General features: G+C 37.9%; 1 protein-coding gene across 1 annotated transcript; it reads left to right on the forward strand.

The window, feature by feature from the left end:
* Positions 1 to 1,407: 1,407 nt before the first annotated feature.
* On the forward strand, positions 1,408 to 2,592 carry OR8B12 (olfactory receptor family 8 subfamily B member 12). Its single transcript, XM_082410932.1, is given in 6 exon segments — positions 1,408 to 1,539; positions 1,542 to 1,683; positions 1,685 to 1,774; positions 1,776 to 1,884; positions 1,888 to 2,124; positions 2,128 to 2,592. Coding segments are annotated over 6 exon segments (921 nt in total). The 5' UTR covers positions 1,408 to 1,478; the 3' UTR covers positions 2,410 to 2,592.
* Positions 2,593 to 13,095: the final 10,503 nt, after the last annotated feature.

Consider the following 13,095-nt stretch of genomic DNA (forward strand, 5'->3'; position numbering starts at 1 on the left):
AATATCGTTATTGTGAGGAATAAACAAGAATATATTTGTATGGTGCTTTGGATCTTGGCAGCAAGAAGTCAGTGTAAAGGATCTGTGTCAGGCACGTTATTGGGTATTCCAGAAATAGTAATGATAGTAGTTTTTCACAGTGGTATTTCTCTTAATTGTACCAGATAAATTTTTTGTTGTTGTTGAAAGAACTGTCTCTAAAAGCCAAATCAAGTAATATCAAGGGTATAAACAAACATTTGTTCCTTTGGGAAAGTAATCTCTTAAGAAATGGTCTTGAGGGAGTCCCTGTCTTAATAATCAAGTCACTTCACTTTGTTATAAAGCAGAAACTAACACACCATTGTAGAGCAATTATACTCCAATGAAGATGTTAAAAAAAAAATCAAGTCACTGAGATCTGTAATCCTAATAAAACTCTTTATTCTCCTGTTATCCACTAGTCAGGAAAAGGCACTGTCTCCTTCCTTGTAGCTAGAGGGGCTTTTGGACAAATCAATAATTGGAAATCATGCTCTTCAATGCAGAAAGAGATTCAAGATAAATTATAGGCTCTGATTCTCTAGACCAGACTTGGGAGGAGAGAGTTCTGAGCTCAAAGCTGTCATCTTCTATTCACTTATGGTCATTTTCTTTCCCAGGACAATTGTGGACAAGAGACAGTGGAGTGTAGCATTACATCTTTAAACTAAAGGAAGGTGAGTGCGTGCCTGGCCCTGGTCAGTCACGTAACACGGTGGTTACCAGTGCAAACTGTGAGAGTCAGACTGCCCAAGTTCACCTTCTAACTGCTACTCAGTAGTTCTGGGACTTGGGTGAGTTACTTAACTCAGTTGTCTCATCTGCAAAATGGGGATAATAATAATGTCACATAACTCTTAGTACACAGACTCACATAGTAACCACTTAAATAAGTGGTAGCTTAAAACAATTATCACTAAACCTAAAGCTACTGGAGCTAGGAGATCTTGGAGAAATGTGACCTCCCCTTCTTGATTTGTCAGCAGTGACCCAGAGGTGGGAGCACTGAGAAGACGCAGTGTCTTCTGCCAGTCAGGACTCTCTCCAGGGAAGAGGCTCAGGTGTCAGCAACTGAAGCAGATTCAGAAGAGAGAGGACATAGAAAATGGACTGACTTAAAGATCTAAAAGACATCTATCCTATTTTTGAATGAATTGGAATATGAATAAAGTACTGCTTTCTCTGGAAGTGCCAGTTCTCACTCTGGAGGCAAAGTCTAGACTCTTATTGTTCCCTGGAAGTTAAAGTCACTTGGGCTATGAAGGTAGGTCCATAGCAAACAGTAGAAAGCTTCCTTCCATACTAAAGCTAAATCTCTCGGTGGATACCATTCTCAGGAATGGGGGATGGGTACTGGGAGGGTGGTGGCATTTCTTCTAAGTGGTGGCATTTCTTCTAAGTGGTTCTCTTTTCTTTTCCCTATTGACCGCCCTTTCCCCAGCCATCCCCAGAGGAGAATGGCAGCTGAGAACTCTTCTGTGACAGAATTCATCCTTGCAGGTTTAACAGACATCCAGGACTCCAGATCCCCCTCTTCTTCCTGTTTCTAGGTTTCTACATGGTCACCACAGTGGGGAACCTGGGCTTGATAACACTGATTGGGTTGAACTCTCGCCTGCACACCCCCATGTACTTTTTCCTTTTCAACCTCTCCTTAATAGACTTGTTACTCCACTACCATCACTTCCAAAATGCTGATGAGTTTTATCTCAAAGAAGAACATCATCTTGCATGCAGGGTGTATGACAACACTTTTTCTTCTGCTTCTTTGTCATTTGTGAGTCCTTCATCCTGTCAGCGATGGTGTATGACCACTATGTCGTCATCTGTAACCCCGTGGTGTACGCAGTCACTATGTCTCAGTAAAAGGTCTGTTTACTCCTTTTGTTGGGTGTCTATGTGATGGGGTTTTCAGGGGCCATGGCCCACACGGGAAGCATAGCAAATCTGACCTTCTGTGCCGACAACCTTGTCAATCATTTCATGTGTGACATCCCTGCTCTCCTTGAGCTCTCTTACAATAGCACTTATGTACATGAGCTGGTGGTCTTCATATTTGTGGCCACTGTTATTGGAATGCCCATTGTCACCATCTTCATCTCTTAAGCTCTAATCCTCTCCAGCATTCTCCACATTCACTCCACTGAGGGCAGGTCCAAAGCTTTCAGTATGTGCAGCTCCCACATAATTGTGGTTTCTTTTTTCTTTGGTTCTGGGGCTTTTGTGTATCTCAAACCACCTTATATTTTGCCCCTTGACCAAGGGAAAGTGTCCTCCCTGTTCTATACCATTGTGGTACCCATGTTAAACCCACTGATCTACAGTTTGAGGAACAAGGATGTCAAAGCTGCTCTGAGGAAAACCTTGGGAAGAAATATATTTTCTTGAGAAAGGAGTAATATTTAAGAAGATACAATTTTTTTTATTAGTGTGTGTGTTTTCAATAAAGGATGCAAGTTCCAGTTTTTTCCTCTCTTGTACAGGAAGAGAATTTTAAGTCTTTATGTTTGGATGAGTGTTTAGTTCAGATCTATTTTCCCTGTCCTTTGACCTACCTTCACTATTCCAAGATTATTTAATGCAAATTCTTCTATAATTACAGATCATTTAATCTTGAATGGGCCTTGCAAATCATTTAATCTAGTATCCTCATTTAATAGATGTTGGAGACTCAGAAATACGTTTTCCAGGGCCACACAACTAACTGGAGTCACAACTGGGACTGGAATGCAGGCCCTTGAATTCCAATCTACTTGGTTTTCCTTTGTGGCATGTTTTCTTTCTTCATTTCCTTGTTGCCCTTGCAGATTTATTTTTGAAATTACGATGTATTAGTATATTAAAATCTGATTCTATTGATAGTAATTTAATGTAACTTCTCAATAAATCATTTTTGAATATTACATTTTTTTTTCAAGAGGGTAGGAGACAAACATTTACTGAACTTGATCATAGCCATATGACGAGACTTGTGTAAAAATTGCAGTGCGTGGGTGGCACGTTATGTAGGTCCCAGATAGCGGATAAAGAATGGTAATTCGAGGTTATGTATGGAAGCTGAGGGACTCGGCCTAGTGAATGAGAACTTCTGTAGGTTTAAGGGTTATAAAGATGCTGGGTTGGAAAATTTCATACATTATTTCAAGACTGAGAAAGTCAGAACTTAGAGTTTTTTCTAAGGGTTAGTTTGGGTGTTTTAGCTATAATGGAAAAAATCTGTGACTCAGGACAATCTACTAAGAGTCTGTAAATTCTAAAGGAAGATTAAATAATTTGGGGGATCTAGTAAGTTATCAAGGTTGTACCAAGCAGCTGATTATTAGAAGAGGCCATTTCCATAGAATTTTAAGGCACTGCAGATTGCACTGCTCTTCTCATGCAGGCATATCTGGGAAACAGAGCATTCATCTCGACTGGATTATAAATCCACAACATTGGGTAAAGAGGTATAGAACATATCAGAACACTTGGGTCTCAATGACTTATTAGTAATAAAAGAAGATTCTTCGGAAGAGCACTAACATGTTAAGTGCTGGGGAGACACTTTGTCATATGAGCTTTTCTTTGGGAAGTTTCTCTTCTTTTGGGAAAAAGGGAATTGTGAATGAGTGACTAGTTTTGACCTTTATTATGACATCGACCAAAGGGAGTGAAGTTATAAAACTGAAAGTGTTGGGGTGAAGATTCTGCTTTAGTCAGAATGGAACAGGAACGAGAACTGAATTCAGGAGACCTGTTGGATGTATAGTTTGTGTGTCTGGTGGGTGAAGTGACTAAGCCACATTCGGAAGGTACCAGAGGAAACAGCAATTTGTGAGGCATGTAGTGGAACTGGTTTTGTATCAACTGGTAAGCTCAGTTGATAGTTGTGTGTCTTTGAGCAAATTACTTAATGTCTTTAAATATTACTTTCTCTATTTTTAAAAGGGACAGAATGGTCTTGACTTTGTGGGGTTTTTGAGAGAATGAAATGCCAGGCACTTAAGAAATCTTAGTTCCTTCCCTGCGGGAACTCTTTCATCTGGTTATCAGCACTTCCTCTAGCTTTTGCATGACCTGAGGCAAATCAATTCATCTTTCTGGAACTCTGCTTAATCATGAGAAAAATGGACTCTTCTCTAGTTTTCATTTAAAATGGGTATTAAATATTATTAAAACATATTAAAAATATTTTGACTAAGTAATACTTGCACATGGTAAACAATTAAACAACATAAGTGGAGGTTATACTGTGAAGATATGTCTTCTATCCTTCTAGTTATTCCATCCCTGAATTCTCCTTAGAAGCAACAGCTGTTGGGGACTTCCCTGGAGGTCCAGTGGTTAAGACTGCATACTCCCAATGCAGGGGCCCGGGTTCGATCCCTGGTCAGGGAACTAGATCCCGTATGCCACAACTAAAAAAACAGCCCACATGCTGCAACTAAAGATGCCGCAACGAAGATCCCACGTGCCGCAACTAAGACCTTGTACAGAAACTAAGACCTTATGCAGCCAAATAAATAAACAAATAAATATTAAAAAACAGAACAAAAACAAAAACAAAGAAACAAAAACCAATTGTTGGTTATTCTTTATGAATACGCCTGTGTTCAAACATACATGTCTCTCTCTCTTTCCATATATACCTCTCCATATATATATGTATGCACCAGACAAGACGCACCACCACAATGATCCTGTAGTCATGTAAGCAACAAATATTCACTGTTGTGCACCAATGAGATACTGTGAGACTGTTATATAGCAATAGCTAACTGATACACTCCACTAGAGATCAGGAAATGAGAATCTTACCTGGAGTAACATTTCTTCCAGTGTGATCATGCTCTATGTGTCATCTTATAAAATATTGTTTAACTTATCATTATAATGTGAGCATTAACTTATCAATAAATATTTTTTGAATCATACTTTTTCAAGGATTTCATCATGTAGATTTGTGATTTTTAAAAAGCTTTTTCCTATTGTCAAAAATTAAAATTTTGCCAAGCTTTCCAATGTTTTATTACTATAAGTGATGCTATAATTATTACTTTGTGTTAAAATTTTTGTCTAGATTTCTGAATATTTCCTCAGAAGAGATTCTTATTTTATTATTTTTTCAGTTCAAAATATTTCCAAATTTCCCTTTGATTTCTTCTTCTCTGACCCATTTGTTATTTAGAAATATGTTTAACCATTATTTTCTCAGGTAAAGTTTTGCTAAATTGACAGGTGGTTCAGAGCTCCCGACCTCTGTCTTCTCTTTGTTCTTGGATCATCCTAACTTGGATAATTCTGATGTCAACAGCTCCATACACTTTTTACTCTTTAACTTTTCCTTCATTGGTTCCTTCAATTCTTTTATTATTTCTCCCCAGTCATGACCTCGTGACAACAAAAAACCTTATCACCTTTGTGATATCAAAGATTTAGCTTTTCTCTTCTGCTGTATGAGATAATCCAGTTTCCCAACACCATTTATTAAAGATACTATCCTTTCCCCATTGACTATTCTTTCCCCCCTTGTCAAATATTAGTTGACTGTATATGCGAAGGTTTATTTATGGCCTCTCAATTCTGTTTATTCATCTGTGTATCTATTTTTCTGCCTGTACCATTCCAGTTTGAATGAGGAAGTGTGATGCCTCCAGCTTTGCCATTCTTTCTCAGGATTGCTTTGGTTACTTGGGGTTTTTGTGGCTCCATACACATTTTAGGACTGTATTTTCTATTTCTGAGAAAAATGCCACTGTAATTTTGATAGGATTGCATTGAATGTATAGATGGCTTTGGGTAGTATGAACATTTTAACAACAGTAAACCTTCCGATCCATGAACATGTGTCATTTTTCCATTTCTTGGTGTCTTCTTTAATTTCTTTCATTACATTCTTACAGATTTGGTGTTCAGATCTTTCACTCCCTTGGTTGAATTTATTCCTAAGTATTTTGTTTTTGTTTTTGATGCTATCATAAATGGGATTATTTTATTTCTTTTTCAGATATTTTGTTGTTAGTGTACAGAAATACAAATTGATTTCCAAATGTTGATTTTTGTGTCCTGCAACTTTACTGAATTTGTTGATTAAGTCTTACTTTGCTGAACCAGTTGATTAATTTAACTGATTCATTGACTAGTTTTTGGGTGAAGTCTTGAGGATTTTCTATAGAAGAAAGTATCATGTGCAAACAGATAATTTTTCTTCTTTCTAATCTGGATGCTTTTTTTTTTTCTTTCCTGATTGTTTTGGCTAGGATCTCTAATACTAAGATAAATAGAAGGGGTGAGACTGGGCACCCTAGCCTTTTTCCTGATCTCAGAAGAAAAGTTTTCGAATTTTCACTGTTGAGTATGATGTTAGGTGTGTCCTTGTCATATATGGCCTTCTCATGTTGAAGTCATTCTTTCTGTACCCAATTTGTTGAGTATTATCATGAAAGGATGTTGTATTTTGTCAAACGCTTTTTCTTCATCTACTGTGATGATCATATGATTTTATCTTTCATTCTAGTAACATGGTATATCACATTTACTGATTTGTGTATGTTAAACCATCCTTCCATCCCAGTGATGAAACGTGCTTAATCCTGGTGTATAGTTCTATCAGTGTGCTATTGAATTCAGTTTGCTAGAATTTTTTTGGTAATTTTTGCATCTATATTCATCAAGGATATTGGCATGTAGTTTTATTGTTTTGTAGGGTCATTATCTGAATTTGGTAACAAGGTACTATTGGCCTTGTAAAAGTGAGTTTGAGAGTGTTCCCACCACTTCAATTTTTTGGAAGAGTTTGAGAAAGTTTTGAGTTAATTCTTTTTAAAAATGTTTGGTAGAACCCATCAGGGCAACCACCTGGTCCTGAGAATTTCTTTGTTGAAAGATTTTTGATTTCTGATAAATTCTACATACTCATCGTTGATCTGTTCAGATTTTCTATTTCTTCGTGATTCAGTCTTGCTAAGTTGTACATTTCTATGAATTTATCTATTTCTTCTAGGTTATCCAATTTGTTGGTGTATAATTGTTCATAGTGCATGATCTTTAGTATTTCTGTGCTATCAGTTAAAATGTCTCCTTTTTCATTTTTGATTTTCTTTATCTTTTCAAAAACCAGATCTTGGTTTCTCTGATCTTTACTATTGATTTTTTGGTTTCCATTTCATTTATTTCTGCTCTGATCTTTATTATTTCTTTCCTTCTTCTAACTCTGGACTTGATTTGTTCTTCTTTTTCTAGTTCTTTGTGTGTAAAGTTAGGTTGCTTATTTTACATCTTTTTTCTTAATGTAGGTATTTATTGCTAAAAATTTCCAGCCCGTGTGCCACAACTACTGAGCCCATTTGCCTCAACGAGAGAGCCCGGATGCTGCAAACTACAGAGCCCACGCACCCTGGAGCCCGCACACCACAACTAGAGAAGAGAAAAAAAATCCACACACCACAACTAGAGAGAAGCCCGCACGCCACAGTGAAGATCTACATGCTGCAGCAAGGATCCTGCATGCTGCGACTGGGACCCGACACAGCCAAAAAAAAAAAAAAAAAAGACATAAAGGTGGCCAATAGGCATATGAAAAGATGCTCAACATTGCTAATTATTAGAGAAATGCAAATCAAAACTACAAAGAGGAATCACCTCACACCAGTCATAATAGCCATCATTAAAAAGTCTACAAATAGGGACTTTCCCGATGGTCCAGTGGTTAAGATTCCATGCTTCCACTGCCTGGGGCACAGGTTCAATCCCTGGCTGGGGAACTAAGATCCTGCATGGCACGGCCAAAAAAAAAAAAAAGTCTACAAATAATAAATGCTGGAGAGGTGAAGAGAAAAGGGAACCCTCTTGCACTGTTGGTGGAATGTAAATTGGTGTAGACACTATGGAAAACAGTATGGAGGTTCCTTTAAAAACTTAAAATAGAGCTACCATATGATCCACTAATCCCACTCCTGGGCATATATCTGCATAAAGCTCTAATTCAAAAAGATACATGCACCCCAATGTTCACAGCAGCACTGTTTACAATAGCCAAGACATGGAAGCACCCTAAATGTACATCGACAGAAGAATGAATAAAGAAGATGTGTTATATAAATACAATGGAACACTACTCAGCCATAAAAAGAATGAAATAATGCCATTTGCAGCAACATGCATGGACCTAAGGATTATTAAAGTGAAGTAAGTCAGACAGAAAGACAAATATCATATGATATCACTTACATGTGGAATCTAAAATATGTTACAAATAAACTTATTTACAAAACAGAAACAGACTCACAGACATGAAAAACATAGTTACCAAAGGGGAAAGGTGGGGGAGAGCTCAGTTAGGAGTTTGGGATTAGCATATACAAAAACTATATTAAAATAGATAAACAACAAGATCCTACTGTATAGCACAAGGAACTATATTCAATATCTTGTAATAAACAATAATGGAAAAGAATCTGAAAAAGAATATATCCATATCTATATCTATATCTGTTTGAATTACTTTGCTGTGTACCAGAAACTAACACAACATTGTGAATCAACTAAACTTCAAGAAAAATAAAAAAATAAAAATTTCCTTCATAGAGTTGCTTTTGCTGTCTCCCATAAGTTTTGGTATGTTGTGTGTCCATTTTGTTTACCTCAAGATTTTAAAATATTTCTTCCTTGATCCACTGGTATTTCAGGAGTGTGTTGTTGAATTTCCACATATTTGTGAGTTTTCTAGATTTCCTCCTGTTATTTATTTCTTATTTATTTCTAGTTTCAAACAAATGTGGATGGAAAGATGCTTGGAATGATTTCAGTCTTTTAAAATTTCCTAAGACTTTTTAATGACCTATCATATGATATATCCTGGAAAATGTTCTGTGTGCATTTGAGAAGTATTCTTCTGCTCTGGGATGGTACATTCTGCATATGTCTGTTAGGTCGATTTGGTCTAAAGCATAATTCATTTAACATTTCCATATTAATTTTCTGTCTGGGTGATCTATCCATTGTTGAAAGTGGGGTATCATAATCCTGTCTTCTTTTTGTATTGTTGTCAATGTCTCCCTTGAGATCTGTTAGTATTTGATTAATATATTTAGGTGCTCTGATATTTAGTGTATATACCTTATGGTTATTATAGCGTCTTGATGAATTGACCACTTACCATAATATAATGACCTTTTTTTGTCCCTTGTGACCATTTTTAACTTAAAGTCTATTTTATCAGATATAAGTAAAGCTAGGTGCCCTAGTTCTCTTCTGTTTTCCGCTTGCATGAAATATCTTTCCCTCCTTTCACTTTGACCCCATGTGTGTCCTGAAGGCTGAACTGAGTCTCTTGTAGGCAGCATATAGTTGGGTTTAGTTTTTTATCCATCCAGCCACTCTATGCCTTTTGATTCGGGAATTTAATTCATTTACATTAAGAGTTATTGTTGATAGGTAACAACTTACGAACGCTATCTTGTTAATTGTTTTCTGGCTATTTTGTAGTTTTCTTTGTACCTTTTTTCCTCTCTTGCTACCTTGCTTTTTGAATAATTTTCCACAGTGTTATGCTTTGATTCCCTTCTCTTTACCTTTTGTGTATCTTTTAGGTTTTTTGCTTTGTGGTTACCATGAGGCCTACATAAAACATTTTATAGATATAATGGTCTATTTTATGCTGACAGTAACTTAAGTTCAATTCCATACAAAAACTCTACCTTTTACTCTCTCCCATTTAAGTTTTTTTTTTAATTAATTAGTTAATTAATTTTTGGCTGTGTTGGGTCTTCGTTGCTGCACGTGGGCTTTCTCTAGTTGTGGTGAGCGGGGGCTACTCTTCGTTGCAGTGCGCTGGCTTCTCATTGCGGTGGCTTCTCTTTGTTGTGGAGCACGGGCTCTAGGCATGCGGGCTTCAGTAGTTGTAACACGTGGGCTCAGTAGTTGTGGCACACGGGCTCCACAGTTGTGGCTGGCGGGCTCTAGAGTGCAGGCTCAGTAGTTGTGGCGCACAAGGTTAGTTGCTCCGCGGCATGTGGGATCTTCCCGGACCAGGGCTCAAACCCGTGTCCTCTGAATTGTCAGGCAGATTCTTAACCACTGTGCCACCAGGCAAGTCCCCCATTTAAGTTCTTGATGTCACAGTTTAGCTCTTTCCATATTGTGTATCCATTAACAAATTATTATAGCTATAGTTATTTTAACAATTTTGTCCTTTAACCTTTATACTAGAGTTAAGTGGCTTAGACACCACCATATTACAGTATGAGAGTATTCTGAGTTTGACTATGTACTTACATTTACAGTTACCTTGTATATTTTCATATGTTTTCATGTTACTAATTAGTGCCTTTTCATCAGCTGGAAGAAGTTCTTTTAGCGTTTCTTATAAGGCAGCTTTAGTGGTGATGAACTCCCTCAGCCTGTGAGTGTAGCTTCAAATGCAAACCATTCACTCCAGGGCCCATACACCCAACAACCCCTTTCACTGAGCTCTCAAACTCTGGGCCACTATGCACCTGCCCTAATCATGCAAAGCCAGGTTCTACACAACTGGGGACAGCCTCCAGGCCCCAGAACCAGCTGAAGTTATTCAAACTAGCCAATCCTACACCTGCTTACTCTGTCTCACTCATTATTCCCTGTGGAAAACACAATAGTCTCTTGTCCAATTTCCTCCTCTCTTTCTGCCTCATGACCAATCCTGGTGCTTTCTTGTGTGGCCCCCGTGGTGTGGCATGCTTTTCTTGCTTCGTAACTGTGAATATAAAAACTATTTTAAAAAAAGACATTTTCTTTGGAGAGATTTAGGCTCACAGTAAAATTTAGCTGAATGTACAGAGATTTCCCACATATCTCTTGCCTCTTCACATGCACAGCCTCCCCCATTATCACCATCCCCCATCAGAGTGGTACAGTTGTTACAACTGATGAACTGACACTGATACATCATCATCACCCAAAGTCCATAGATTACATTAGGGTTCACTCTTGGTGTTGTGCATTCTGCTGGTTTGGACAAATATATAATGACATATATACATCCTTATAAGAGTCATACAGTGTAGTTGCACTGTCCTAAAAATCCTCTGTGCTCCACCTGTTCATCCTTCCTTCCCCAGGACCCTGGCAACCACTGATATCTGTGACCTTAGCAGAAACATCACCAGAGAAGATGTACAAATGGCAAATAAGCATATGAAAACATGCTCCATATCACTTGTCATCAGGGAAATGCAAATTAAAACAATAATGAGATACCACTACATACCTATTAGAATGACCAAAATCAAGAACACTGACAACACCATGTGCTGGTGAGGATGCAGAGTAACAGGAACACTTATTCATTGCTGGTGAGGATGGAATATGGTACAGCCACTTTGGAAGACTGTTTGGCAGTTTCTTACAAAGCTAAACATACTCTTACCATACAATCCAGCAATTGTGGTCCTTGGTATTTACCCAAAGAAGTTGAATCCTATGTCCACACAAAAACCTGCACACAGATATTTATAGCAACTGTATTCATAATTGTCCCAAACGTGGAAGCAAACAAGACAGCCTTCAGTAGGGGAAAGGATAAATAAAATGTGATATATCCAGACAATGGAATATTATTCAGTGCTAAAAAGAAAAGAGCTATCGAGGCATGAAAAGACATAGAGAAAACTTAAATGCATATTAGTAACTGAAAGAAGCCAACTCTATGACAATCTGGAAGAGGCAAAACTATGGATCAGTAGGGAGATGGGTGGTTGCCAGGGTTCTGGGGGAGAAAGGAAAGGGTAGGTAGAGCACAGAGGAGTTTTAGGACAGTGAAACTACACTGTATGAAACTATAATGGTTATACATATAATGGATACATGTTATTATTCATTTGTCCAAACCCATAAATGACAACACCAACCCTAAATGTAAACTATGGGCTTTGGGTGGTAATGATGTGTCAAAGTAGGTTCATCAATTTTTTAAAAAATTATTTATTTATTTATTTATTTATGGCTGCGTTGGGTCTTCGTTTCAGTGTGAGGGTTTTCTCTAGTTGCGGCAAGTGGGGACCACTCTTCATCGCGGTGCGCGGGCCTCTCACTATTGCGGCCTCTCTTGTTGCGGAGCACAGGCTCCAGACACGCAGGCTCAGTAGTTGTGGCTCACGGGCCTAGTCACTCCGCGGCATGTGGGATCTTCCCAGACCAGGGCTCGAACCCATGTCCCCTGCACTAGCAGGCAGACTCTCAACCACTGTGCCACCAGGGAAGCCCTAGGTTCATCAATTTTAACAAATGTACCACTTGCTTAGAGGAGGTTGTTAACGGAGGAGACTATGCATATGTGGTGGGCAGACAATACATGGGAAATCTTGGTACCATCTTTCAGTTTTTCTGTGCACCTGAGACTGTTATTAAAAAAAAAAAAACTGCTAAAAATAGCAAAAAAATACTGTGAGCATTTAGTTTCCTGTATTAAATCCCTTTCTGCTTGAGAAATTTAGGATTATTCATTTTTCTATGTCTGAGTGATGAAGTACTGTACCTAAAATAATTAAAAATGACAAACGACTGATAATTAGTTCAGTATTATTCTAAATAATTATGAATGACAATGAAAAGAATGCCCACAAATCTTTGCAGTGCAAAGTAAATAACTCTTTAACACACTGTTTCAATCAAATGGTGGAAGACATTTTATCCCATGCCAACTGGATTTACTGAGTCATACTGGCAGATGTGGCAGAATGTCAGTTATTTAGAGTGGAGAAAAGACTACAGGAATGTCTAATATTCCTTGGCTGTCAGGGAGCTGTGGGAAGATAGTGGAAGAAAGGGAAGTTATTTTCAGGAAACATTTGAAATTCGAAGGTTATAATTATGCTAAGATCAATAGGCTGCACAGAGAGACTGTTGGCCAAGAGAGGGGGGATGATGAACTATCGGTGTGAATCTCAGTGTTAACTGTTTACCAGCTATGTAATATGAGAAAGTTATCTAACCTCTCTAAACCAAAGTTTCCTCATCTGAGAAATGAGATAATTTCGTAAAACACTTAGAAGATTGCCTAGCATCCATGAAAGTGTGATGTGATGATGATAATTATGATGGTGATGATGATGATGA

This window comes from Balaenoptera physalus, assembly GCF_965194825.1.
Source record: "Balaenoptera physalus genome assembly, chromosome: 10".
In the NCBI taxonomy this organism is placed as follows: Eukaryota; Metazoa; Chordata; class Mammalia; order Artiodactyla; family Balaenopteridae; genus Balaenoptera; species Balaenoptera physalus.